The sequence below is a fragment of the Xenopus tropicalis genome, chromosome 2, assembly GCF_000004195.4.
Source record: "Xenopus tropicalis strain Nigerian chromosome 2, UCB_Xtro_10.0, whole genome shotgun sequence".
In the NCBI taxonomy this organism is placed as follows: Eukaryota; Metazoa; Chordata; class Amphibia; order Anura; family Pipidae; genus Xenopus; species Xenopus tropicalis.
Genome location: NC_030678.2, coordinates 63,198,308 through 63,225,824, shown reverse-complemented (window position 1 = coordinate 63,225,824; position 27,517 = coordinate 63,198,308). Strand labels below are relative to the sequence as shown.

General features: G+C 36.0%; 1 protein-coding gene across 1 annotated transcript in view; it reads left to right on the top strand.

Annotated features, from left to right (window-relative positions):
• cpne9 (copine family member IX) overlaps positions 1 to 27,517 on the top strand; it is an 86,251-nt gene that overhangs the window by 40,856 nt on the left and 17,878 nt on the right. Inside the window, exons 4-10 of the mRNA NM_001102990.1 lie at positions 13,405 to 13,508; positions 14,023 to 14,062; positions 14,224 to 14,300; positions 21,257 to 21,316; positions 23,793 to 23,856; positions 26,206 to 26,309; positions 26,948 to 27,052. Coding sequence (NP_001096460.1) covers positions 13,405 to 13,508; positions 14,023 to 14,062; positions 14,224 to 14,300; positions 21,257 to 21,316; positions 23,793 to 23,856; positions 26,206 to 26,309; positions 26,948 to 27,052 — 554 coding nt within the window. The remainder of the gene's footprint in view (positions 1 to 13,404; positions 13,509 to 14,022; positions 14,063 to 14,223; positions 14,301 to 21,256; positions 21,317 to 23,792; positions 23,857 to 26,205; positions 26,310 to 26,947; positions 27,053 to 27,517) is intronic.

Here is a 27,517-nt window from a genome sequence, read left to right as displayed (position 1 = left end):
CTTACCTTAAATTTTACTTCAGTAGAAGACTGCAGGCTTAATATTTCTATATCAAACTAATTTAAAAATCCTATAAACTATATGAAATCATGATGTCATAGGCCAGTAGGATAAATTAAGAACCACTGGTGGCAGCTTTTTTGTATACTCTTCTGTAGTTTATTCATATCCATCACATTATTATGTATCAGTATATATACAGGACTGAGGTGATTATGACTGTATTACTTAAAAGTGCACAGTTCTGCATCAAAATATAGAACAGGATGTTCTTGCTGAAATTGGGGCTCTATTGTTAGCTAAGGGCTGTCAAACTGTGCTTGATGTGCTGTCACTGCAGTTCAGAGACAAATATTTCACATGTATAACCTGAAGTGTCAGATCACCAAGAGAGTGGCAAAGCCAAAAAGGATGTGTCATTGCGTGAGCTTAAAAAAAGAATAAAGATTATGCTGTGAGTGCAAGAAGAAGAAGGGTAGTAAGTTGGATGGAAATGAAAGCATACAAAAGAAATCTATGCACTTACCGGAAGCAAAAAAAATAATAATAATAATAATGATCAGAGGGATCTCAGCACGTTTAGAAGTACTGAACTGTTTTTTGAGTGAATTGCTCTAAATACTGTAACAAGAAGAGAGTAAGAGGAACAGAAGAGAATAACTACAAATTGTGCATTATGTCTTTTTGTAACTATACAATGTTAAAGCAGGACAGATTGAAAGAGGAAGGGAAAACAAAATGTTATTAATGATAGAGTCAGGCAAAGATTGAGAAGAAAAGTGTTTTATGAGCGAGAGGAGGGGGAGGTTTATTTCCTTCAGGCACATGGAGGCAAATCATAATCACGAAGCAAGTGGTGCGGAGAAGCTGAGTGCTCAGTAGCCAGGGGGGTGGGAATCTAGGTCAGTGAGAGAGGTAGACAAGGAATGAAGTATGATTTGCAATGCAAAGCTGTGCTTGACAGGATCAGTACAGCATTGGTACAGTGGAGAAGTACTGACAAGTCAGTTGATGTGGCCATTATATAATTATACAGACGTGATGGCCTTCAAACTAGGATAAAAGTAAGCTTCAAGCAATCATGCATCAAATAAAAGGTTAAATTTGGCAAAACAACAGTTAATGTAGTACAAAACTGTCATTTTGACAGAACTAAATGTGCATTTTATTTAAAACCATTTATCTTGCCCCCTTGTATCGTGCACTATGATCTATCAAAACCTTAATTTAGCTTATGTCAAATATAGATAGCAGAACTACTGCTAGACAGGCTGTAACCTTATTTTATTTCAGCTCCATTTTTTATTTTTATTGTAATCTGTTGCTGTTGGGTATAAGGCAATACAACAAAGGACATCAAAACACCATTTAATATTTTTCCTGTTGTATTGTAGCATTTCCTGATTGTGCATCTGCTAGACATTCCAATTTAAACAGCAATCTTCTGTTTTGAAAGAATCCATCCACCCTCCTCCCATCCCCTGACTCACCTCTCAGGACTTTATGTTTATTTATAGGCAACCCCCATGCAGGTGATGTAGAACTTCGCCCTGGAAAACTATATATTTCATATTAGATAAAGTGTTAAATAGGTTTATTATATGACTTATGACTTATGTCTTATATAGATTAGCCTCTGTGTAACCCAAAAAAAACTTCATTATTTTATGGTGAGGAGAACACAAACAGAATAAAGGCACAAACATAAATTGGGACACAATGTTAGAGGGCAGTGCCCATGACAGCTTACTGTTTAGTTGTTATGCATGGCTGTATCACTGATGATAATCAATGAATCACTAATTGTGACAACATATTAATCATTAAGAGTATTTTCTATTTATAATAAATCCATTTGTTAAGCTCCTGATTAAATACTTAATTCCAATTTTAAATGGTATTGTATTTCTCTCCTTTTTGAGTTTATACTGTTTTTTGTCTCATGATTTTGTTAAGATGCAAACTTTTTTTAAATACATAGCCAAAGGTGGCATTTGGTTTGTAACTGTATCTTTTAACATTTTAAATTTACTAGGGAAGATTAAGTTTTAGGTACTAACATGCATACAGAAGAGAATTTTATCAATACCATAAATAAAAGTTCCTTTTATTGATTTGCCTAATGCCCATTAAAGGAAAACTATACCCCCAAACAATGTACATCTCTATAAAAATATATTGCATAAACAAGCTCATATGTAAAACCCTGCTTCATCAAACCATTTTCATAAAAATATACTTTATTAGTATTATGTGCTATTGGGTACTCCTAAATAGAAAATTGCCTTTTTAAGAATTAAGGCACGCCTCCTGGGATCATAGGATTCACTGTACTCACAAACAAGCCAAGGCACACACACATGCTAGGCCACATCTGCCAATTCATGGACAGAGTTCTGTCTTTTGCTTCCACATTTCTTCCTGTTACAGATATAGCTGCATTATTTCTGGTCGTGTGATCTCTTAGGGAGCACACAGCCCATTACAAAATGGTGGATCAAGGAAAGGATATAATATTTACTGATATACAGTATATATATATTCCAGTTTGCCGAGATTCTTTAATAGGTCACTTAACATAATATAAACTATTGTTGGTTAAGTATTCATTCTGCATTCTGGGGGCATAGTTTCCCTTTAAGGGTATATGTGGCAATTTTTTACATCTCAGTTGCATAACCTTACATTTATTAAAATTGAATCTCATTTGCAACTTAGCAGCCCATATTGCGAGCTTGTCAATATCCTGCTGAAAGGATGCTACATCCCGAATAAACTTAATTGGTTGCATAGTTTTGTGTCATCTGCAAACACTGATACATTACTTACAATACCTTCCCCTGAATCTTTAATGAACAAGTTTAATAAAAGTGGACCCAATACTGAACCCAGTGGGACCCCCCTAAGAACCCTACCATAAGTAGATAATGTACCAAAACAACCACGCTCTGCTGCAATCCGTTCCTCCCTTTCTATCTTTGCCTTCCTGATTGCTGTTTTACAACACTTGTCATAGGATTTATATTAATTAAACACAGCTTCTAGTTTTTTTCTTAACAATTACTGTGGTTACATAATTACATAAATTTTGCTTAAAAAGATATAGAAGATAAAAGTCCAGCAAGTTCAATCTCTGCTAATGAATCCCAGTATACATATATGCACATACATAAACTATATATACTATACTAAACAAACTGCAGATCTTAAAGGGATTCTGATTTTTATGGTGTACTTTTTATTTCTAAATGGCACTGTTTACATATCAAATATTTCACTCTACCATTTAAAATGTTATTCTTGAGCAACAAATTTATTTATTTGTTATTTAATTTTAGTTGTAATATTGGTGTGTAGGCAGCCATCTCAGTGCATTGTGCCTACATCTGAGCTTTCAGAAGCAGCCAGCGATACACTGCTTTCAGATAACCCATTGTTTCTCCTACTCCTGTGTAACTGAAGGAGTCCCAAAACAGACTAGGATTTTTTACTATTCCCTATCCACCACTTTTAGCAATACAGGTGTCAGGGAGCTGCTATCTTCCTACCTTCCCATTGTTCTGCTGATCGGCTGCTGGTGGAGATAGGGAGAGCGGTTATATCACTTCAATTTGCAGTGACTGAAGTTTATCAGAGTACAAGTCACATGTCTGTGGCACCCTTGGAAATAAAGATCATGACTAGTTCTAAGTGTAATTTCAAAAATCTATTTGTGCTCTTAAAACACAGATTTCAGTGCAGTATTCTGCTGGAGAATTTCTATTAACTGAAGTGTTTTGAAAAAACATTTTTTTCCACAACAGTATTCATTTAAGATCACTTTAGCTTTGGATATATTGCTTATTCAAGAAATCATCCAAGCCACTCTTAAATGTATTATTAGAATCTGCCACCATAACATCACCCAAAAGGCATTTACTACCTCACTGTAGAGATGAGCAAAATTTTTTGTCAGGCATAGATTTAGAATAATTCATTTTGTGAATATATATATGCCTTAAATTCAGGACAATTTAATGTATTCGATGCAACAGATAAATTAACCACAAGTACTTTTCCCATCAAAACAATAGCAAATGGAATTACACTGTTTTAGTAAATCACTGGTGGGAAAACATATGTTTTACAAAGTAGCCCAAAGTTTCTTTGTAAAGAATCTTCAGGCTACTTCGGAAAGCACCCATTTGTGTTTTAGCAATTCACAATACTGTAAAAAGTCCAATGTAACATTCTCTTTACATGCCAAACATAACCAGTAGGTTATTCATAAAAGCTAACATAAACATCAGTCATTGTTTAGCAGAACATGAATGGGGTGTTGTATAGGTTAAATTAGAAGAATGTTCTTGATTTTTTATGAAAAATCATTGAATGGTATAAAAAGAGTACTTGTGCGTACTTGAGAGTACTTGACTGTAGTTAATAAGGCCCCAGCATTTTCCCTATGAACTTGTTTTAAAATGTATTATTGCACTAAATGCTTAGAAAATGCTTATTGCAGTAAAATGCTCAGTGCATTAAATATTCAGATTACTCAGCTGCAGCTGACTCCATGCCTATAAAATTGATTAAGTGCCAGCTAAGTAATTATGAAATCCTATTCTCATCCACTGAAAGAATAGATCCGGAGGTGAATTTGTAAATAATTGCAGACATATTAGACTGCTTCCAAGAATTATTTTTCCTAGAAAGGATCCTTACAGGTTTGTTTCAGCTTCTCTGATGCTATACAAGTCAGGGGCTTTACAGCACAATTGACAGCAAGCCTGCTTATGTCAGTGTTCAGAAGCTGATGGCAGCGTGCTAAAGCCACATCATGTTGCATATGAATACATCTGCTCCAACTCACAGTTTAGGATAAATGATACTCATTCATACTCATACTAGGGAATCCAATACTCATACTAGGGAATCTGAAGTGGGTGCTTCAGTGGTTTATTAAAACATTTTCCATTGCCATATATTAGAAGTGAGGGAATTTTTTTTATCAATCAAAAGCAACCAGTTTTACATCACTGCTAATTGTGTTAACTCCAGAACAGGTCAGGTTAAACAAGACCTTACAACAGAAGGCAAAAGTGTTTTAACTTCTTACCCATAAACCAAACTGGGTTCCTAAAAAGGCAAAAAATACAACAAACGTCACTAAAATACAAAACAGTTTTGCCCCTGTGCAGTAACCACATAGTCAGTAGCCATAATTCAGTATTGAAAATGATGGAATGCAATTAAAAATTGATTTCATTGCATAATTTTTTTTATTGTAAAACAAATAACCAGCAGAAATAACCAGATAAATGGCAGCACATTCTGTCTCATATTGCAGGTCATTGCAAGTCATTGCTGTCTATTGCTACTCCTAGTAAAGTGCCTGCTGAGTCAAGGTTCTCATCTTTCTTCATTGCAGAAATAGCATTGACAACAGTCACCATCACATACTTGAAAGACAACATAGTACACACATGGTTACTGGTCTATGCTCCTACCTGCTGTAACATAATCACTCAAGTACAGATAATTTTCTTTGGAGATGAAGGGTCTTTCAAATGTTATGGTATAAAGCTAAAGATAACTAGAACACTACACAACAGTTACCTACAAAAATGCCTTCTCTTTATCACATGATCTCTTGATACACTTTTTGGCAAACCAGAGAGCATACACTCCAAAAACCAATACCTGCCCATTAAAAGAGTTGCTGGTTGAATTACAGGCTGACTTCTGAAAAAAGGCTTTTTGCAAGTCTGCCACTCAGTCTTCAAGGCTTTATAGATACTCAGCTTTTAGGTAATTTTTAACTTATTTTACAACAACAAGATATTCTAGATTTCAAAATTAGATTCAAAGAGACCAATAGAGCATATGCAGGACTAAAATAAATCATAAATGTTTTTTTAAATGTAAGTGTAAATATTGAGCAAGAGAAGGTGTATCAGAGTAAATTGGCTGATGAGAGCAGGGAACAGGCAGACATTTTGTTTTTTTCCCCATCTATTTTCTGAGGCACCAGTTGAGTTTTTATTTAACAGACCCAATTCTAATAATGTAGCAGTTAATGGCTGGTTGACTGTTAATTTACTGTCTTTATTTAAAAAGGGATATCACTCTCAGCTTAAAAAACTATAGGCCTGTTAGTTTGATATCAGTGGTAGGAAAGCTTTTAGAGGGGGCAGTAAAACATTTCAAATCACAATAATGTGAATTATCTTTTTAATTCAGTATAATGTTCCATAATTTTATTGGTGCATATCTTTAAAAAATATGTTATTTTGTCAGGATACCAAACCTTTTTTCCTCCTCCCCCTGTCCTTTCTTCCCTAACCCCCTCCCCCTTTGTCCAGTTTACTTTCTATGAGTTAAGCAAGATTTTCTTATACCACAGAATATCTAGTGAAAAAAGTGGAGGTTTTCTGATGGGTGTGGGTCATGTTATTCCACCAAATTAAGTTGTACCCTCTTGGGAGTCCTCCTTTAACAGATCTATGATAACTTTAGTTATAGTTACTTTAATGTTTTGTCTGTTTTTGATAAAATTCTAGAGTGTCCTGTCAGTACTTTGGTGAGCTTCTCAGCTTCCCTCTGGAGAGATCATAGGTCTGGTCTGGAGGTCCCCCTTATACCCAGTGTATGGAACATTTGCTTTAATTGCAGTAGTTGAACTTGACCTTGGTAAGTCTGCAGGGGGGAGATCCGGCTATTAATTATTATTACTTATGGTTCTCAAATTAATTAACAATAATGTCCAGGGTTTTATTTCCCCAGTGAAAAAAGCCAAGGCATATAGCTACTCTTCTTGTTTAGGTGCCAATCATATGCCTCCTAGAGATCCAGTTTTCCCACTTCTTTTTCCCTAAATATAGTTTCCCTAAATCCAGTTTTACTCTCTATGCCTAAAAAGCCAAATGATTAGGTGTGAGTTTCCATATGGTATTGTCAGTTCAAGTAGATAACCTTCTCATGTACCCCCAATGTTTTTTTTTCTAATGGCAAACATACATATTGGGGGCACTCCAATAACTGCCTCTACATATGTTGTGCCTAATACCTGGCAGACTGAATTGTTATTATGGTTTTTAACCTATGTAAATGCTCATTATAAACATAACTGATAGTATGTGGAGATGCAAATGTTCAGACAGCTAACACAGTTTAAACACAAATATTTACTGAGGGCCTGGTGTGAGTTCAATGCAGATGTTTAACAGTACTCTAGTTACTCAGTACCACATATTCCTCAAACTAGAATTGATTATATGTTTTTTTGTGCCAGGCATTCTTGGTGGCCCTGAATATAGGGTGGCTGGGCAATTTCCCAATACAGATTTTCTAAAACCATATCTTTGACAATCACAGGCAAAAGCATTGGAGATGTATCATTGCTTGACCACTTAACATTCATTTAGGGGCACATTTACTAACCCACGATTGCGCTTTTTTCGTAAAGATTGGTATTTTGCGATTTTTTCGTATTTTTTGCGATTTTTTCGGCGTCTTTACGAATTTTTCGTTACCAATACGATTTTTGCGTAAAAACGCAAGTTTTTCGTAGCCATTACGAAAGTTGCGTAAAATCTTGCGATTTTTTGTAGCGTTAAAACTTACGCGAAACTTCGCACCTTTTAAGTTTTAACGCTACGAAAAAGGCGAAACTTTTCGCGTAAGTTTTAACGCTACGGAAAAATCGCAAGATTTTACGCAACTTTCGTAAAGGTTACGAAAAACTCGCGTTTTTACGCAAAAATCGTATTGGTAACGAAAAATTCATAAAGACGACGAAAAAATCGCAAAACATACGAAAAAGTCGCAAAATGATTGTTTTCAAGTCGGAACTTTTCCAATTCGGGTCGGATTCGTGGGTTAGTAAATCAGCCCCTTAGTCTTACTATCCATCCTTATTGTAGGCCCCAAAACCATTAATTACAGGGTCACTTATTTATACTACAACCCATACCCTTATGCAAATTACACACCTACTGAACTGTCCCATCAACTGCAAAGAAAAATCTACTTATGCAGGCTAAATAATTCAGATGATTTAAACATGAACTTTTTTTTACAACCTTAACAAACCTGGGAAAATATCCACTGCACCTTCCCATGCCTCATCCATCAACATCAGGACATGGAAAGGTATTATGCCCTCAAATCCAGGGAAAATACCAATGGTGATTGCAAGCTAATTTCAGAAATGTAAAAGTTACTTTCATTTTCAGTTCAGTTCACAATTTTCATAGACTTAAAGTGGTTACAATGATTGAAAAAAAAGGCTGAATACATAGAGATCATTCTGAATAAGAGGATGAAGAAACCATTAAACAAACAAACAAACAAAGCTCATGGTCATATCAACACTTGAAAAACAATATTTATTCAAGTGGTAACCCCTCACATAATAAGAATGCTTTAAAAACCTTAAAGGAACAATAGCACCAAAAATAAAGGCATTTTAAAGTAATTAAATATAATGTACTCATGCCTTGCACAGATAAAATTGATCTGTTTGCTTCAGCAACACTAAGCTGCTGTGTAGCCACGGGGACAAGCCATTTAAGCTAAAAAAAGAGAAACGGCACAGGTTATTTAGTAGATGACAGATAAGTTCTGTAATAAAATGCAATGGTATTGTACAGACAGCATCTGTTATCTGCTACGCAACCTGTGCCTCAAATGGCTGCCTCTATGGCTACGCAGAATCCTATTTATATAAACTATAGTAGTCTTTCTGAAGCAAACACACTAGCAGTACCAGTGCAGGGAAACAGTGCATGATACTTTAATTACTTTAAACCACTTTTATTTTTTGTTACTTACTTGCATTTCAAATTCTTAAAGAAAAATTGACTTTGATTTATATGGCTGTAAAAACTACTGACCCATCTCAGTTTTAAAAACAAATATCTTTGTATGAGATATTGGCTACAATAATTAACACATTTCTTTTGTATTGAGGGAAAAGCTAAAGCTAGCATGATGGCAATAATTTTGAGAATAGTTTATCTGCAAAGCATTTGTCTCTCTTTGCTGGGATTATTTATACTTCATGTTAAACAAATAAGATTTAAAAACAGCTTCCTTTATTGATTGTATTTTTATTCCAAACGCTCAGTCCAAGGGGCACATTTACTAATCCACGAACGTCCGAAAAGCGTCCAAATGCGTTTTTTTTCGTAATGATCGGTATTTTGCGATTTTTTCGGAAACTTTTTCGTAGCCGTTACGACTTTTTCGCAAAGTTTTGCGACTTTTTCGTAGCGTTACGACTTGCGCGAATTGTTGCGACTTTTTCGTAGCCATCGCGTCGAGTGCGAAAGTTTCGGATTCATTCAAGCTTCGGTATCGTGACTTTCCTTGGGCCAGGTTGGAGCTGCAGAGTGCCATTGAGTCCTATGGGAGGCTTCCAAAATCATGCTAAGTCTGAAAGTTTTGCCCGCCGTTTACGAGCGCTCAATACGAAAAAGTCGCGACAAGATACGAGCAAATCGTAATGGCTACGAAAAAGTCGCGACAATTCGCGCAAGTCATAAGGGCTACGAAAAAGTCGCGAGAATTTAGAAAAAAGTCGTAACGACGACGAAAAAAATCACAAAAAATACGAAAAAGTCGCAAAATGTTCGTTTTCCAATCAGAATTTTTCCCATTCGGATTCGTGGGTTAGTAAATCAGCCCCCTAGTGTACATTTTCAGTTTTACCTCAGATACCATCCACATCTGTCGTGGCATAGGGCAAGGATAACCCCTCTATATCAAATAATGGAAAGATGCAGAACCTTATCCAACCGCCAACTAAATCATAAAAAACCTACTTTCCTTAAAGGGGCATATAACTGTTATAGTAGTTTAACTACACCAAAATGTTGAACTACCAACAATAATATTGCGCATATTATCAAAGTTAAAGGATGTTTTGAATGTTAAACAGCACTTGTTTATTATCAACACTTGTTGATATAAACTATCTTTCTTATTAATTTAAGAATGGATTGGGGTCATACATGTTATGCAACCAGCAATATGTGCCCCAACTGATAATAAAAGTGGTTTTAATATAAAAAGTGCTATACAATGTAATATTCTTGTGGAGGACCAGTTTAAAACAGCTGCACTTACACTCTGGCCTGTTCCATAGGCCCATTTCATTCTCATTTCCGGCAGCCCATCTTTTGCAAAACATGTTATTCATTTTCTATGGTGTCTTGCAAGTCTTTTTTTTTAGAAATGATATATCAGTTTTCTCAAGGTTTGCATACTGTAAATTCTTCCCCAAAAAGTTGCTATGATAATTGATATATGTCTGTGGTTGAGTGGCATGGGGACAAGGAGTGGGAATTCATGTGGATTCATACAAATTAACTTCAGATAATGTTTCACTGATGGAATTAAATTACAGGGCACTGCTGAACTGGTATTTGCTCCCAGGTTTATAGCCGGCTTTGACTCCCAGGCTGACTACAGGTGCTTTAGGGGCTGTGATGATAGGGGTACTATGTACTGTAGTCAAATAATTTTGGATAAGAAATTGTATATGATATTTTGGACCAATTTCAATACTACGAGAAACTGTTATTTTATGATTTATCATTTGAACTTTTATGGGCAATATTCAAAAATAAAAAACTTCTAATTCTGTTCCAGTTTTTTCTATAGACTTCAATAGAGTTTTCATGTGATAAACACTGAGATAAATTCATTGAATAGCATCTGTCTCTATGGGACAGTTTGGAATTGGGAGATTATCTTTTCTCAGCCAATTGAATGTGGCCATTCTAGCTTAAAATATCTATCCTCAAGGAACCTGCTATATCTCTATGGGTAAAAAGTCCACTGGGATAAAAACAACTTTTAGCCTACTATCATTCATCTTAGCTAACACCTAAAGGACTTTAGCTTGGAGTTAGTAGTTGATTCTAGGTAAGCATGTTGCAATCTGTAGGCTTCCCAGAGCAGATCATGTTTTTGACTAACTCTTAAAGGAACATCAACACTAAAAATTTACAAGGAAAAAATCCACTCTATCCTCCTTCAATAACACTTCTATCCTGGACGAAGTTAATTATCTTTAATGTTTAATACAAAAATAATGTGATAAAATCCTACTTCTGGTTGTGTACTGTATTTCAAAAAGGGTGATGTGGCGACATGCACTTAAGTGTCCGCTTCAATCTCCTGCTATCTGACTTTCTTTCTAAAAGTAATTTGCCCTAGCTTTACAGAGGATTATCAGCCTACTCTGTTTTCCTTTTTCGCCCCTGTGATTTATATGGCTAAAAGCTTTGAAAAGTGGAGCGTGAGCATGCTGATTTGCTGGGGGTCTTCTCTGGTCCTCAAAAGGAACTGGCTGCTGCATTCACGCTCGCAGATCTTAGACATAAAAGTGACACTGAGAAAATAATACTAGCCGCACACCCTCTTTCCCCTAATTTGAAGGCTGCAGGAATGCAAACAAGGGGGGAGAACAAGGCTGTCTGTGAAGCTAGAACCAACTAACTTCCAGTTTTAAAGAAAAAAAAGTCAGCTAATGAGAAATGTCACCACACAGCCCTTTCTAAAACACAGTACACAACCGAAAGAGAGACTTTATTGCATTAAGTATAAAACATTAAAGATAATAAACTTTGTCCTGGATAAAAATGTTATTGCAGGAGGGTAGAGTGGATTTGTTTGTTTACTGCTCCTTTAATAAATACTGAGCATATTTATCCTTTCCTTACTAACTTTTTATGTTTTAGTTTCAGGGGATTGGCAGTCCAGCATTCTCTCTGACCTGTTTCCTCAGTCAGAAGGTATTCTTTTTGGTTGCTTCCTTGTGAAGCCCCGCCCCCACTTCCTGTTCAGCTCTCTCTTCAATTCGACAAGGTAGTCGGAGTGGAGAGCCTTCTGCGCATGCCTGGAGGCAGCAGGAGCCAGTCTGTGAATTAGCTGGTTTTTTTTTTTTATGAGAGACCTGAACAGGAAGTGGGGGCGGGGGTTCACTCTGGAAGCAACGATAAAGAATACCTTCTGTGTGAGGAACCTGGTCAGAGAGAATGCTGGGACAAAGGTAAGTAATTCTGGGGGCTGTTTAGAGTAATTTTACTCATAGAAAAAAAAAAGTTTTACTTATTCTTTAAAGGCTAAATCCCTAACAGAACTCTTTGGGGGAGATTTATTAAGACACAATTTTTTCGCACTTGCCTGACTTTTTCATACGCCTGCATGACTTTTTTGGTTCTGCCGCTGTTTACAATCATTCAGTACGAAAATTTAATGACTTTTGGATCGCCAATATGGTATTATCGTGACTGATACGATTTTTTCGTAAGCATTTTCGTGATATTTGCGATCTTCAGAAATTATCGTATCCAATCAGAATTTTTCCCATTCGGGATTTGAACTTGTGTTTTAATGAATCGGCCCCTTTGTTTGTCACAGTCCTTTATATTCAGTATCTGTTTGAATTGTTGACTTGACAATTAAGAATACAAGGTTAAAACAGACCCCCCCCCCCCCACTTATGTACAGATATGGGACCCGTTATCAGGAAACCTGTTATGCAGAAAGTTCCAAATTACGGAAAGGCCATCTCTCATACACTCCATTTCAAGGAAGTCAATCACATTTTTTTTTAAAAAACTCCCTTTTCTCTGTTATTATAAAACAATACCTTGTACTTGATCCCAGCTAAGATATAATTAATCCTAATTTGAGGCAAAACAATCCTATTTGGTTTATTTAGCAGATTTAAGGTATGGAGATCCAAATTACGGAAAGATGCCTTATCCGGAAAACCCCAGGTCCCAAGCATTCTGGATAACAGGTCCCATACGTGTACTAGCTTGCTTAATTATTATTCTTGGCAGTGTATATACTGTATTTATGTTGTTTGGCGAGTTTCAAAAACAGCACACAGATATTGGTAGTTTTGAAAAGAAAGGAACTTACTGCAGACCTTCTCACCACACACTTCTGTGAGAAAGATTTGGCTTTGTGCTATATGTATGGTATTGGGAAGGATTAAAAAACAGCACACAATTTTTGGTAGTTTTCAAAAGGGAAGAATTTAATGCAGAACTTGTCAGCATACTTTTTTATGCTGAAAGATTTGGCTTTGTGCTATTTTAAATTCACTTAAAAATTAACTTTTACTATGATGTCAAAATATTCTCAGACAATCTGAAGAAGACAAAGAAATTAAAAAAATAAAAAGGATAGGAAATTCTATAACATACTAAAAGTTAACATTGAGGTTAACTACCCCTTTATTAATCTACCACACAATGAAAGTCGATTGTTGTCAAAAGTGAGATTGTGTTAATTTTTCCATTTCTTCATCTTGTTTTATGCAATAGCTGTTTATTTTACAGTGCATGGGGATACAGCTGTCTTGTGATTTTGCAAAGTAATTACTTGATTTTCAAATTCAAACAGTTTGGACGCACAGAAGTGATTGATAACTCCTTGAACCCAGATTTTGTTCGAAAATTTGTTTTGGATTATTTCTTCGAGGAGAAGCAGAATCTGAGATTTGATCTGTGAGTTCTGTTTTTTTTAACATTTGATACTCAGGGCAGGGGCACTTTGTATTACATTTGCTGTAGAAATCCTGCAGGTTGCTAATGAAAATTGCCTTTGGTAATTTTTTTGAGGCCTTCTCATAGAATTTTTGCAAAGAGTTAGAATAAATCCTATAATAAATAATTAATGAAGACCAGTTGAAAAGTTGCTTAGAATTTGCTGTTCTATAACTTACTAAAAGTTAACTTAAAGGTGAACCGCCCCTTTAAAGGATAACATTTGATTTATGGGCTTTTAGTAGTTTTTACACAAAATATTCTGTTGTACTTTAACATAGTAATAAAGGCAAGTGAAGACAATATATTCTTTTGCTTGTATGATTTGTCTCATCTCCACTTAATAAAGTTAAACTGTTTCCAGTGGCGCTCTGTTTTTTATGTTTTATATAACTATAAGATATCTGCAAATTAAAAAGAATCAAAATTTAATCTTAATTTGGAGGTATTCTAATTACTAAATTGCCATTTGCAGGTATGATGTTGATGCAAAGAGCCCAGATTTGTCAAAGCACGTGAGTGATTATTAAATGTTTGGTAACCTTATACTTACATAAAAAGATTTGCAATAACTTATTTTGACTTAAACTTCTCTCTCTTTCTTTTTGCTCTTACTTGCTATATCAACGGCCCATTCCATGTAAATGCCTTTGCCCTTGCACCATTTTGTGGGCAGGATTTCCTAGGACAGTGCTTCTGCACACTAGGAGAGATTGTTGGTTCCGCAGGAAGTCGTCTGGAGAAATCATTAATGTAAGGCATCAATAAATATTACCAAGATTGTATATAATTAGAAATAAGATCCTGCCAGTCAGTCTCTTCTGGACCATTTCCTAAGATCTGAGAAAACTAGGTTTTGAGTTGTGCATGTGTGAGAAAGAAATGTGTCCTGCTTCATCAATCCTTTCTCCCCACACTGGATTGAGGTAGCAAGGATTTGGTATGGGAGGGAGCAAGTATTTAGCACTAAACGTTTGTTTGCACACACATAGGGGCACATTTACTAACCCACGAATCCGAATTGGAAAAATTCCGATTGGAAAACGAACATTTTGCGACTTTTTCTTATTTTTTGCGATTTTTTCGGCGCCTTTCTGACTTTTCGGAAATTGTCGCGACTTTTTCGTTACCATTACGATTTGCGCGGAAAAATGCGAGTTTTTCGTACCCATTCCGAAAGTTCGTAGCGTTAAAACTTGCGTGAAAAGTCGCGCCTTTTTCATAGCGTTAAAACTTGCGTGAAAAGTCGCGCCTTTTTCGTAGCGTTAAAACTTAGAAGGCGCGACGTTTCGCACAAGTTTTAACGCTACGAAAAATTGCGACTTTTCGCGCAAGTTTTAACGCTACGAAAAAATCGCCAGATTTTGCGCAACTTTCGGAATGACTACGAAAAACTTGGCGTTTTTTCGCGCAAATCGTATTGGTAACGAAAAAGTCGCGACAATTTTCCGAAAAAATCGCAAAATACCGATCATTACGAAAAAAACGCAATCGGACGCATTCGGCCCGTTCGTGGGTTAGTAAATGTGCCCCATAGCATAAATTAGAACATCAGACATCATTAGTAGCATTACTCATATGACATTTATAGGGATAAGCCTCTGAATTTGTGAGAAAGTAGAATTTAACAGTGATTGTAAGTGTGCCGTGTGAAAATACTTATGATGACTTTAAATTAAATAAGTACTTTCTGTTATTAGACATCACATTTTCAACAGACTTTTAGACTGCCAACACTAAGCTGCCAACTTGGGCACTTCAGGGGAAGGTGCCTGACTATTCAGACTATTCAGACTATACTTCAGCTGCATAGTCAGTGCTAAATCCTATCTACATTGTGGTTACAAAGTTTATTAACTCATTGTGGATCCACATCTGTCCATTTACCTGTTTTAAACACAAAAAGGGGCCTATTATTAAAAACTGCATGTCTAAAAAGGCATAAAATGTTCATAAAAAGTTCACTTAATTATAAAGTTATTTCTACAAAGATAGATGTCAACCCCCATATAAAATAAAAGGCACAGTGTTTGCCCAGGTGCAATAACTCATACCAACAAATAAAATGTTTGCTCTTAAACAGGATACAGTAAATGCAACCTGCTATTTAGTTGTGATAGGTGATTAGCCCAGTTACAAACTCTGTACCATTTATTCCATAACCAAATTGGTGTGTATATTCTCTATGAAGAGGCTTCCTTTCACCTATTTATAGAAGTGTGAATACATATTTTTATGGCAATATTTTACCCAACTCTTACAAGTTTTAGTGCAAGAGTTGTACACTTTTTTATTTTTAACACAAGTTTTTACTTATAGCTACAATGCTGGAAAAAATATTACCTAGCAGGGTCAGAATAGGGCATAGGCAGGGCAGACACCTGGCTTAGGCACAGATGTGCTTAGAGCTCTCCTCTGTCAATGTATTTTGATAGCATTGAGCTCTCTTCCTTCTGTGCTGGAATTTCTGCAGCCGGAATTCAATCCTAAAGAAAGGGTTTCCTATTTGTGTTTACTTGCAAACAAGCTGATATAAATGTTTGAGCAAGTCTTGAGCAGTTGGGGTGCCATTTGTCCAAAGTACATTTTGTCTATAAAAATACATTGTATATACAAAAAGCAATCCCCAGTACACAGACTTAAAGTGTGGATAGAAACACTGGTAAAAAATATACAAAATATATATTTCTAGTGAAGAATGAGAATAAAATCAATTTTGTGCACAAAAGGATATTATTATATTACAAAATCTATTCTGTAAATTATAACAAGCATTCTGTCTCACAAATGTATAACATCCATACAAAAAAACAGTTATGTGTAAAGTTGCTTACAGAATGAATAATGTAAACCAAAACGTAGACAAAATATATAATAGTGTAACTGGATAGCATATTCCAGCTAGATTTTCATGACAAAATAGATGCGTGTGACAGAAGTAAGATTCTATAGCACAGAATTCATTCTGTAAACAGAATGAATACACAGTTCCACAAAACTGAAAAAATATCCATTCTGTGAAACAACACTGTCAATCAAATTCCTAAACCAATAAGAAACAAGCATATTCATTATCCAATAATATGCAGGTTTTAACTGGAGTCAATTTACTGGTCTCCGCACTGTTTTAATTTGTCTATAAAGTGTTCACACACACGTACACGCACACAATATTCATATTAGCAGCATAACTACTGGGTGAGGGGCCCCTCGGTAAAGTACAATACAGCAGATATTTATAGTAGCAATGTAACTCAGTATATCTGAGAAACGCACCAGGTAAGTACAATATAAACCATCTAACTTAAGTTCCTCCCTCCAAGGATACCAGCTGATTCACATCAATACACTACAACATGATATTTCACAACTCTACATAATTTCCCCGTCGTAGTAATGACTCTAAAAAAATTGTAGATGACTGTTAGACTCCAATGTTTGGCTTCCTCCTATTATTATGTAATATTGTACTAGTTAGCTTACAGCAGTCTCTTAATAATGTGCTTATCCATAGTTCAACTACTACATTATGTAGCCACAGGGGAAAAAATCCCAGTAAGCCCCACTTTGGGTGCACCACCACCAACCCCAACCCCAATAGTGGCTGCAAGGAGGAAGAAGGGGGTATGCAGTGTGCATTACACACAGGGTGGGGTGAAGGCTGGCAGCGATTGAGAAGTTGGCAACTGAGGTGAGAGGCTCCTGGGGTGGCAGCCCTGCTAAACCCTGGACACCCCAGTGCAACACCACGTAGACACATAAAACATCATATAAATAAATGATGATCCCCCTGAAGTACCAGAATGTAAATGATCCCTTTTGTTTGCACATAGTACTTATGTATGTTGTAGTTGAACTACAGCTAACTAGGATACTGCTCATAAGGCCTACACATCATACTATACAAACAGCCTGTCTGCATCAATTTCTGAAGTGGCTGGATCACATGGTTATGCCTATTATGTAGTAGTTGAACTATAGCTAAGCACATTATTAATAGAGTGCTATCACTGCTGCAATATTACGGCTAGGAGGAGGACAGACATTGGAGCCTAACACTCATGTATAAAGCTTATTAGGGTCACTACTACAGTGGGGGAATTACACAAACTTCTGCAAAACTTCAAATTGTAGTGTAAAGATATGAGTCAGCTGGTATCCTTGGGGAAGGAGCTTATGTCATATGAGTTTGTGCTCTACTTACTGTATTTATAAGTGTCTCACATATAGTGAGTTACACTGCTATTATAAATATCTGTTTGTATATTGTCCTATACCGAGGGCCCAACATGGTTATTCTGCTAATGTTAGAGTTTTTTAAATAATGCTATTAATTTCTTATGTTTTATTGACTTGTCAGGGGTAGGGTTGCTACCTGGCCAGTATTTTGCCAGTCTAGCTAGTAAAATACCAGGCAAGGCCAGTACTGCAAATTTACCAGTCTACCTGTCATTCTACCTCCAGCCTACCCTTAACCTGCCCAAAATTCCTAATCAAGCCAGGTTGTTATTGCCCATACACATAGGGTTTCTGTTGCTCCGCCTCCAGCCTGCCCACCTTTATCACTGATCCAACTCCTTCTGCATCACCACTCCTCCATCTATGTTGTTGTCTCACCCCCTCCATGTCACAAATTTGCCCCTCAGGGTCCTACTCCCACTCCCTTAGCTTCAGCAAGAATCTTTCTAAAAAAGGGGGGGGGGGCAATCATGAGTGGATATTAGGCCTATTATAATGATGGGAATAGCTGACTTACCTCAAGGTATCATATTTATGTTTTGAATGCTTTAATTTCAAATTCATTTTTAGCTGCACAATCCATAGAAATATAATTAGATCAGTTTTGTACCACAGAATCATTACAGCATTAGGGTGAAGACACACAGAGCTACTAGTAGCAGCTACTTGTAGTTGCTACTAAAATAGACAATGCTGATCATTAACTGATAATTGTCTCTACATGTGTTTTAGTAGAGGCAATTCTCAGTATTGTCTATGGCAGTGTATTTTTTGGCGTTTAGTAGCCGTGAAAAAGTAGCTGCTACTAGTAGCTCTGTGTGTCTTCTCCCTTATAGTTCTCATCCACCCGTGAGACATTCCATTTAAGAACCTGTAGGTTTAATAGCTGCCCTTTTAAGAGTGTTTGTTCTTTGTTAATGTTTATTGCTATGCAGCACAGCCAGCACTAGAGGGCACCTCTATATCAGGCCACACATCATCTATGCATCATCTGGGCATGGTGCAGCCATGTGGGGCAGAGCTGGCAATTTTTTACATTGTTAAATCCTACAAACAAATCCTCCTTTGTGTGTGTGGGGAGGTCAACACTTTATAGAAACAATTCATACAGTGGGAAGAAAGACCAGTAAATGGACTTCAATTAAAACTTGCATGTTATTGGATAATGAATATACTTGCTTCTTATTGGTTCAGTAATTTGACTGACAGTGTTGTTTCACAGAATGGCTATTTTATCAGTTTTGTGGAACTGAGTATTCATTTGGTTGATAGAATGAATTTTGTGCTATAGAATCTTCTTTTTGTCACAGGCATCTATTTTGTCATAAAATCTAGCTTGGAATATGCTAGTCAGTTACACCATTATATATTTTGTGCAAAGTTTTGTTTTACATAATTCATTCTGTAAAAAACTTGTTTTGCTGTATGAATGTTATATATTTGTGAGACAGAATGTTTGTTAAAATTTACAGAATGGAGTTTGTAATATAATTATATCCTTTTGTGCATAAAATTTATTATTTTCACAGAACTATATCTTTTGTATATTTGTTACCAGTGTATATGGTCACACATTCATTTTGTGTACTGGGGATTGTCCTTTGTATACAGAATGTATTTTTGTAGACAAAATGTACTTTGGACAAACAGCACCCCATAGTTATGCCTGACTGATCAACTACAGTTGAGAAGCCAAACAGATCATATGAACTTATTAATCTTAGAAAGTGCACTAGCCCTGGCTCTGATTTGGCATGGCCTGTTTTTTAATAACCAGACATCATGTTGAATCCCCAGTCTGTGTCTTATATCTGATTCAAACCTCTTGGTCAGATCACTTAAGGTGTATGTGTTAGAGAGTGAAAAAAATTGCATTTCAAATACTACTTGATATCACTGGGTGTTTTGCTATAAAAGATATATTAAAGGAGAAGGAAAGGTAAAAACTAAGTAAGCATTATCATAAAGGTCTATGTAAATACAGCCATAAACACTTAATGGAACTGCTGTTCTGATTCCTCAGTGAAAGGAGACACCACATTTCTTTACTTTCAGTCTGTATACATGATCTTCTGTGTCAGACTTCCTTCTGTCAGAAAAATCCTTCAGGGCACAGCACATGCCTGCTAAGTTTGCTCCTCTCTCCCGCTCCCTTCTGCTTCTTCGCCTCCCGTCTCTGCTGTGTAATCTGAGCTGAAAGCTAAAATGCCAGCTTCTAGTTAAACAGAGGGAAATTCTATGGCTGTTTACACAGGTATGATAAAGCATTCTGCAGAATAAATATAGTTTTCTAGCTTACACTATTGTGACTAATCTATTGGCAATAAAATGCCTTTCCTTCTCCGAAACTATCACCCACTTGTAGGGTCAACTAAAGAAACACCTACAGACTGTAGGTTGTTCTGTGAAGATCACAGCTGATCAATTTGTGGTGTGTGAGCAACCATTGGCTGGCTTGGAAGTGATGGAACTGCACCCCCCCCTGCTTTGTGATCATGCTGATCATCATTTTAAAAATACAAGCAGATCTACCAGCACAATTTTACTATCCACACGTGTGGCTAAACTCTATTTGTTCTGCTTATTTGGACCTTAGATTCCAAGGGAGTTGACCTGAGTTTGGCAATGTAAAGACCACTGAAGCTATCTTTGTAAGGTTACAGATACCTCCTACCTTGTATCTTGTCTTGCCAGTGATACACTGATGTCATATTGGTGACATAGCCAAAATACTTTTGGCTTTTGGGAGATATTGGGAATTTACTGTTCAAAGCTGTAATTTATTACTGTCATTTATTATGGTCACAGAGTGTGATGACAAAATATAATATTTTAGGTGGACAGCCTCCCTTTGATTGATACCATGTCAGGTTTCTAGGGTGCTTCTGTACCACAATCAACTAATTGCATGTTCATGTGCAGGAACATGGTTACAGGGACACTAAATTGAATGTACATTATAAAATCATAAATGTCTATGCACAACTATGGAGCTGAAGTATTAAAGTATTTTCATTGCTGAAGAGGTTGCAAAAACTAATTGAAATGACATAGCAAAATGATAAGTTTTCAAATTTGAAGTGTCTTTTATAATGATTGTTTACTCCAAAAAAAAAATAAAAAATGCCAAGGTGCCAACATGAACCCTAAAACTTAATTTACAAATTTACTTTAAGATTTATTAAGTATTTTGCACCAGCTTATTTCAGCAAGTAAAATACCTGAAACTTCCATTCACTGCCAGTACGTTTGCTTTTCAGCATGTAATAGTCCAATGGCAGTTTCAGTCACTTCTCCAGCAGCTGAAAGAGGCACTGTGTGTCATTTACCTAAGCATTTTAGAAAATGTAAAACAATTTGCAAAACTGTAAACACAGTTCTCATTATTTCACAGTAACCTATAATTAGCACTTCAGGCATAGAAAGGAAAAGTTACAAGAGTTCATTCATATTGTTTCCTTTATGTGTAGAATTGGACAAAATGCTCCAAATTCAAGATCCGGAAGATCTACACAGTCAATGTCTAATGGGTAAGACCTTTTTTAAGACTAATTTTTGACATGCTGAACTATATTTCTAATCAATGCTGGAATTGGGGGGGGGGGGTGCCATGCAAAGTTAGAAAATAGTAGCAATTCAGGTTTTGAATTAGAGACTAAATTAAATGAAAGAAGAAAGGAGGGGTGGATGGCAGGATAAAGTGGCAGAAAAAGAGTTATAGAGAACACATGAGTAGAGGTAGAATAGGAGAAATAAAAAAAGAGAAAATGAATGTAGACAGGGTTGAACTGGGGGCTGCAGGGCTCCCGCCAGCTGCATCATCCACTATATTTTATTAACATTTGTACTTAGGGAGAGAAAGTTAATTTAAAAGGTGAATTGTTCAGAGAACAAACCAGTTAGGGAGCCATTATTTTTAAAGGTGAAATTAACGCTGACATAAATGCTATTATATTGCACAAATGCTTACTCAGCCAGTGTGCCTTTACCAGTGCAGAACTGCAGAAGGCCATGTTCCATGAGCTTCAAACAAAAGCAGGGGTAAATTAAAACTGGAAGAGCGTCAAGAGACTGTTAATCTTCCCACTTCCCAAGCATTCATATCCCATCTCTGTTTCAATTGCTTGCTCTGCCTTGGCTTTGATTTTTAATTTAAGTATCACAGTAGCCTGTAATCAAACATCAGCAGTATTAGTTAAAGAATATCAACTAGAACTTAAAGGTAACCAAGCCATAGTTTAATAGGAGAACAAACGTATGGTTGTTATTTACTCTAGAGAGGACCCATTTAGGCTGCAAGTAAAATGCACAAGGTTTTTATGCAAAGACATGTACAAAAAAGTTGAATAGAAAGGCAAGAGTGCCTTTATTCTTGGAAGGCCATAATAAAATTTCTTTCCTTCCTCTAAGCTCTGTCATGTGGTAGTCAGTAATCAAATATTGGCTTATACTTAAAAGTAACCAAGCCGAACTGAAATGTCCTAAAACAAATTTTTTTGATAAGCCCTGTAGATAACTCCTCTTTATTTGAGGGATTATCTACAGGGTGCTGACAGCAAAAGCGATGTTCCATATAAACTATGTGGACATGCAAGTACTAATTTTGTTTCCTGCACACACGACAAATTGTGGTACTCTTAGAAAATTTGCACTTTTTCTGACTACTCTGTCCACCCTATTTTAAAATGTGCACTAAAACGATCATTTTTGTGCACGTGACCCAAAAAAGGGAACACTTTGTTAAGTTGCCAAATAGACACATACTGTAGGTAAAAAGCAAAACCTATTGCAACCTTCAATATAAACAGCTGTTTAGAGGAAATACAAGCAGACAAATAGAACACAACCTGTCTTTCATAGAAAGAAAGAAATCTTCTCCCATCTACTTCTTGATGTAACTGTACTGACAAGCCTGACATTTGTCTGCGTACAGACACATGGAGCATATTTTGTCAGGAAAATGCATTCTGTCACATTTCCATTCTGAAATATGCTCCCTGTGTCTGCATACTGGCCAACACCCTGTCTTTCAGTGCAGTTACATAATGGATGCAGATCGACTGTTTCTCCATCTGTGTTTAATAGAAACCCACTTAAACATTTTTTTTTTTTTAATGTTGCTTTTTTATTTTTAATGATGTGTCATTCTGATTTGCTTATCAACAACAAATTATATCTTGTTCTGAAATCAGAATGTATGGCCAGCTTTACAGAAAGGTTAATGTCAAAGTGAACATCCCCTTTAATCATTGTACCCTGCAGAAAACTGTTACTTCATATTAGATCAAACTTAATATACATGAACTGTGTTTGATTTACACAGTTGAAAACTGTACTTGATTAACTAGATGTGATGGAACGCTGCTCTATTTCCTATAGCACAATTTATACCTTTACAGTTGGTATTTGCCAATATCATCATGCAAGCCCCCTATTTTTACTGATTGATTTACTAATCATGTTAAATATTTAAAAAGAAAAGAATCCTTGCCTATTTTTGATGTAAACTATATAATCAGATGCTATCACTTGCTGTGGTGCTTTCAATGCATACCTATTGAAAGACAAAAGTTTACTAGTAGAGAAATCCCACCCTACAGGAATGCCAGCTCCCATAGACTCAACATAAATCTATTTTTTAAAAGTGGTTTTCTTTATAAAAATAAAATAGTACCTCGTACTTCATGGTAACAAAGCTGCATTCATCCATATTGTTGCAAAACAATCCTACTGAGTTTATTGAAGGTTAAAATGTTTTTTAGCAAATTGAAAAGTCTGGTAATCCAAATTATGGAAAGAAAACTTATCCAGAAAACCATAGATCCAGAGAATTCTGGTAAACATTATTTTTGGCCCAGCTAGAATGAAATATTTTCCCAAAACTTATCTATTGGGCTGTCCTATTCCTATTAATGCTAAATAATGTGCCAATATAAAGTCACTGAGAATCAATGTAATGACAATCTTTAAGTTTGCTTATTGTCTCTTAACTCTCTTTTTTTTTAGTGGCATTCCCAGTAAGAAGTGTGGCATCATAATCATATCTGCTGAAGAACTTAGCAACTGCAGGGTATATATTATATTTAAGCATGTTACTCAGTATGATGCTGAGAAATAATTAAATCTGTTATCTGTAAACCATGTTAGGTTATTTTGTCCATAAGAGGGATCCCCAACCTCTCTTACTCGTGAGCCACAGTCAAATGTAAAAAGACTAAGATTGGCTATTAGGTAGCCTGTATGCACACTATCAGCTTACAGGAGGCTTTATTGGGTAGAAAATCTTGTATTAAGTCAGGAATTCATAAATAACTACCAGGTTTGGGGGCACTGAGAGCAACATCCAAGGGGTTGGTAAGTAACATGTTGGGGATCACTGGTCTATATCAACATTATAGATTTCAGTCTGAAATCTTAGGTCCTGCAAAGGGATGCGCTTTAAAAAACATGTTATATGTATGGACAAACAATCCCTGTTTTGTTTAAAGGGGAGGGCATTTCTTGGTAGCTTAATGCACAGAATGTCTTAATGTCCTATATATATTGATAAAGGGTGAGTGCAGGACCTCTGAATATGTTAGTATATGTCTCTGTATGAATGTTTTGCAGATTTGCATACTGAATATATCGATATGAACAGAACTTGTTTTCTGATCATGATATTAAGTTTTTAGAAGCAAAATAAACACTTTTTCTTTTAACACATTATTTTTAACACAATACTTCTACAATACTTTAATTTAATGAAAATTGTAAGCCATGTTTTTTCTTTTCTGCCATTACAATATTGCATAATTTTATATCCTATTGTTTTTAATCATGAATTAAAAAAAAATGACTTACCTTCCCTCCATTCATTTTCAGCTCTAGGTAGAGAGCAATTAAATATCAAGAGACTAAAACCTTGGATGTGTCTATTTTGTTGTATGTATGTATATTTTGTATTAGAATTTATGGACTTTTTTTTACAATTGTTTCGTTTTTCCCTGTAATAATAAAATATTTCCTTGTACTTAAATCTAACTAAGCAGCATAAATTCACATTGGTGAGAAAATTATTTGTAGTAGCCTTAAAGCAGGGATCCCCAACCTTTTTCATCCATGAACCACATTTGAATATAAAAAAGGTTGGAGAGCAACATAAGCTTGCAAAATTGCTAAATTTGGCCTGTAATTAGCTACTGGTAGGCCCAATGTGGACTGGCAGCCTACAGAAGGCTCTGGTTGGCAGTACACATGGTTTGTATGTAACTAAAACTTACAATTCAAAAATAAGCAATAGCTTTGAGGCCACTGAGAGCAACATCCAAGGGGTTGGTGAGAAACATGTTGGCCCAAGACACTGGTTGAGGATCACTGCCTTAAAGTATGGTGGTGGTCCAAACTGCAGGAAAATTCAGAAAACCCCAGGCATATCAAATAATAGATTCAATTCCTGTAACCCCCTTATATGCCTCAGAGTTATACACTGTTCATTCTAAAACCCAAATCCTATTTTAGCACTGGACCTGTATTATACCTGCTGATCTGTCTATTAACCTAGAAGCACTTGGAGTTCCCTATCCCACTTCGCTTTTCACCTTATTGTAAATTAGTCTTTTCATCATGGTGGTCACATGCTAACCTACAGACAAAGGATTTTCCAGGCTAAGTTGACAATATTAAAACACTATCCTATGTGTGGGTTTCCTCCAAGTACTCCGGTTACCTTCCACAACCTAAAATATACAGGCAGGTTATATGGCTCTTGATAAAATTGATGTATTGGATCAAGTCAAGTTCACCTTTTTGCTGCCCAGTTTTCCTGCTTTGTCAAATCGCTCTGCAAAGTGGCAGAATCCTGTATGGAACCTTTTAGTTTTGCACAATTTTGTATAAAAATAGAAACAGCACCCAATTAGAAAACGTTCCATTTACCACCACTCTTTGCAATCTATTCTTCAGCCAGTTCTCTATCCAAATACAAATATTATGTTCCAAGCCAATATTCCTTAATTTTATCATTAACTTAATTATTAATTAATATTAATTTGCAATGTATACAAGTATCCTATTCTTTTTACCCCTTCCAAAAGCTTTCAAACCACTGATGTCAGACTAACAGGTCTAAAGTTTTCAGGCGAGAACTTTAATTTTTTTTTTCTCGAACAGCCCTTAAGGCTGTAAATGCAATGCTCGATGTCACATCAATAGTGATTGTAAATTCCCCCAGGTTGAACCTAAGCCAAGCAGCAGCATTGTAAATATTAATGAATCTTTCAAATAATGGGCATTGTTGATCCTGATTTGCAAGAATTTTTCCTGACTTTTTATAAAGAAGATAATATTGGTTTTCACAATATTACACAAATAAACTGTGGCAGTTTTTCATGAAAGGCATCCTCTCATCATCTTCTTTTCTCTCTTCCTCTTTCATTAGGATATTGCTACAGTGCAATTTAGTGCCCACAAACTGGATAAGAAAGACTTTTTTGGAAAATCTGATCCTTTCATGGTTTTTTATAGAAGCAATGAAGATGGGACGTAAGTCATTTATAATAAATTAGGAGACTATGCATATTTTTCTTATTTTATCAATATGCTAGTCCAAATGTATTATCATTGACACAAGATGCTTTGCTTTGCTACTTCAGCCAAAAATTCCACACACATAGCTCCCTTCCAGCATTGTGCTCACAACATCATTTTTAGCTTAAAAACAGGTGAAATTGAGGGCCGTGAATATATATAAGTCCCTCCCAGGTCACACCCATTTTGGTATGAATCAAAATCAATCTCACTCAAGTAAGCACCCAAGTTATCTGGTGCACAAATTAGCAACAGTTTTCAATGAATTCAATTTCACGGCAATTTCACCCTAAAACTGCTGCATTGTGGGGGGATAAAAATCGTGAATCTATTTCATTATTTGGATTTTGTACCTGTGATATACATAACAGGTACTATCTTATAACAGTGTTTAGAACCCACCTATAGTCAGAAAGTGTAATTAGAGGGCTTTTGTCTGCATTTAATTAGAACATTTAAAAGTGTTCAGACATCTTAAATATAGAATTTAAAGATGTTGAAAGAATGGCTATACAGCAGAAGTGGGTGTGTTGTGGAAGTTAATTGGACAATTATTCAGTTTTTCAAGGGTTTGACAATAATGTATTCTATAGATATACCATCTGCCACAAAACGGAGTATGTGAAGAATACACTGAGCCCTGTTTGGCAGAAGTTCTCCATTCCAGTAAGAGGGTTATGTAATGGAGACTATGACAGGTAATGTGTTTAACCAAAGATTTGCCAAACTTTATGAATTGTTAACATTAATTAGCTTATAGCCTCATTAACAATGTAAGCACAATTGCAATGTCCAAAATTGCTCACCATTAATGCTTTTCCACCTATGCAAACTTCTTAAAGGGGAACTCCACCCAAACTCAACTTAAGCTTTTCAAAATTAAACATCATTTCAAACAACTTTTACATCAATTTAAAAACATGCAGCCTTTCCTGACATGTAATGATATGGTTTGGAACAGTTGCCTAACCCCTGTCCTCCTGCTGATCTGTCTCACTGCTTTGAGAAAATGTAATTTTGTCTGTTGTCCTCAGCCTGCCTTCAGCCTTCATCCTCCTAATCCAACAATTCTGCACACATGATATCAATAAGGAAAGTAACCTCGCAGGGTAATGCATTGTGTGTTATGTAGTTCCTGTATGCTGTCTGTAAGCTATGGAGAA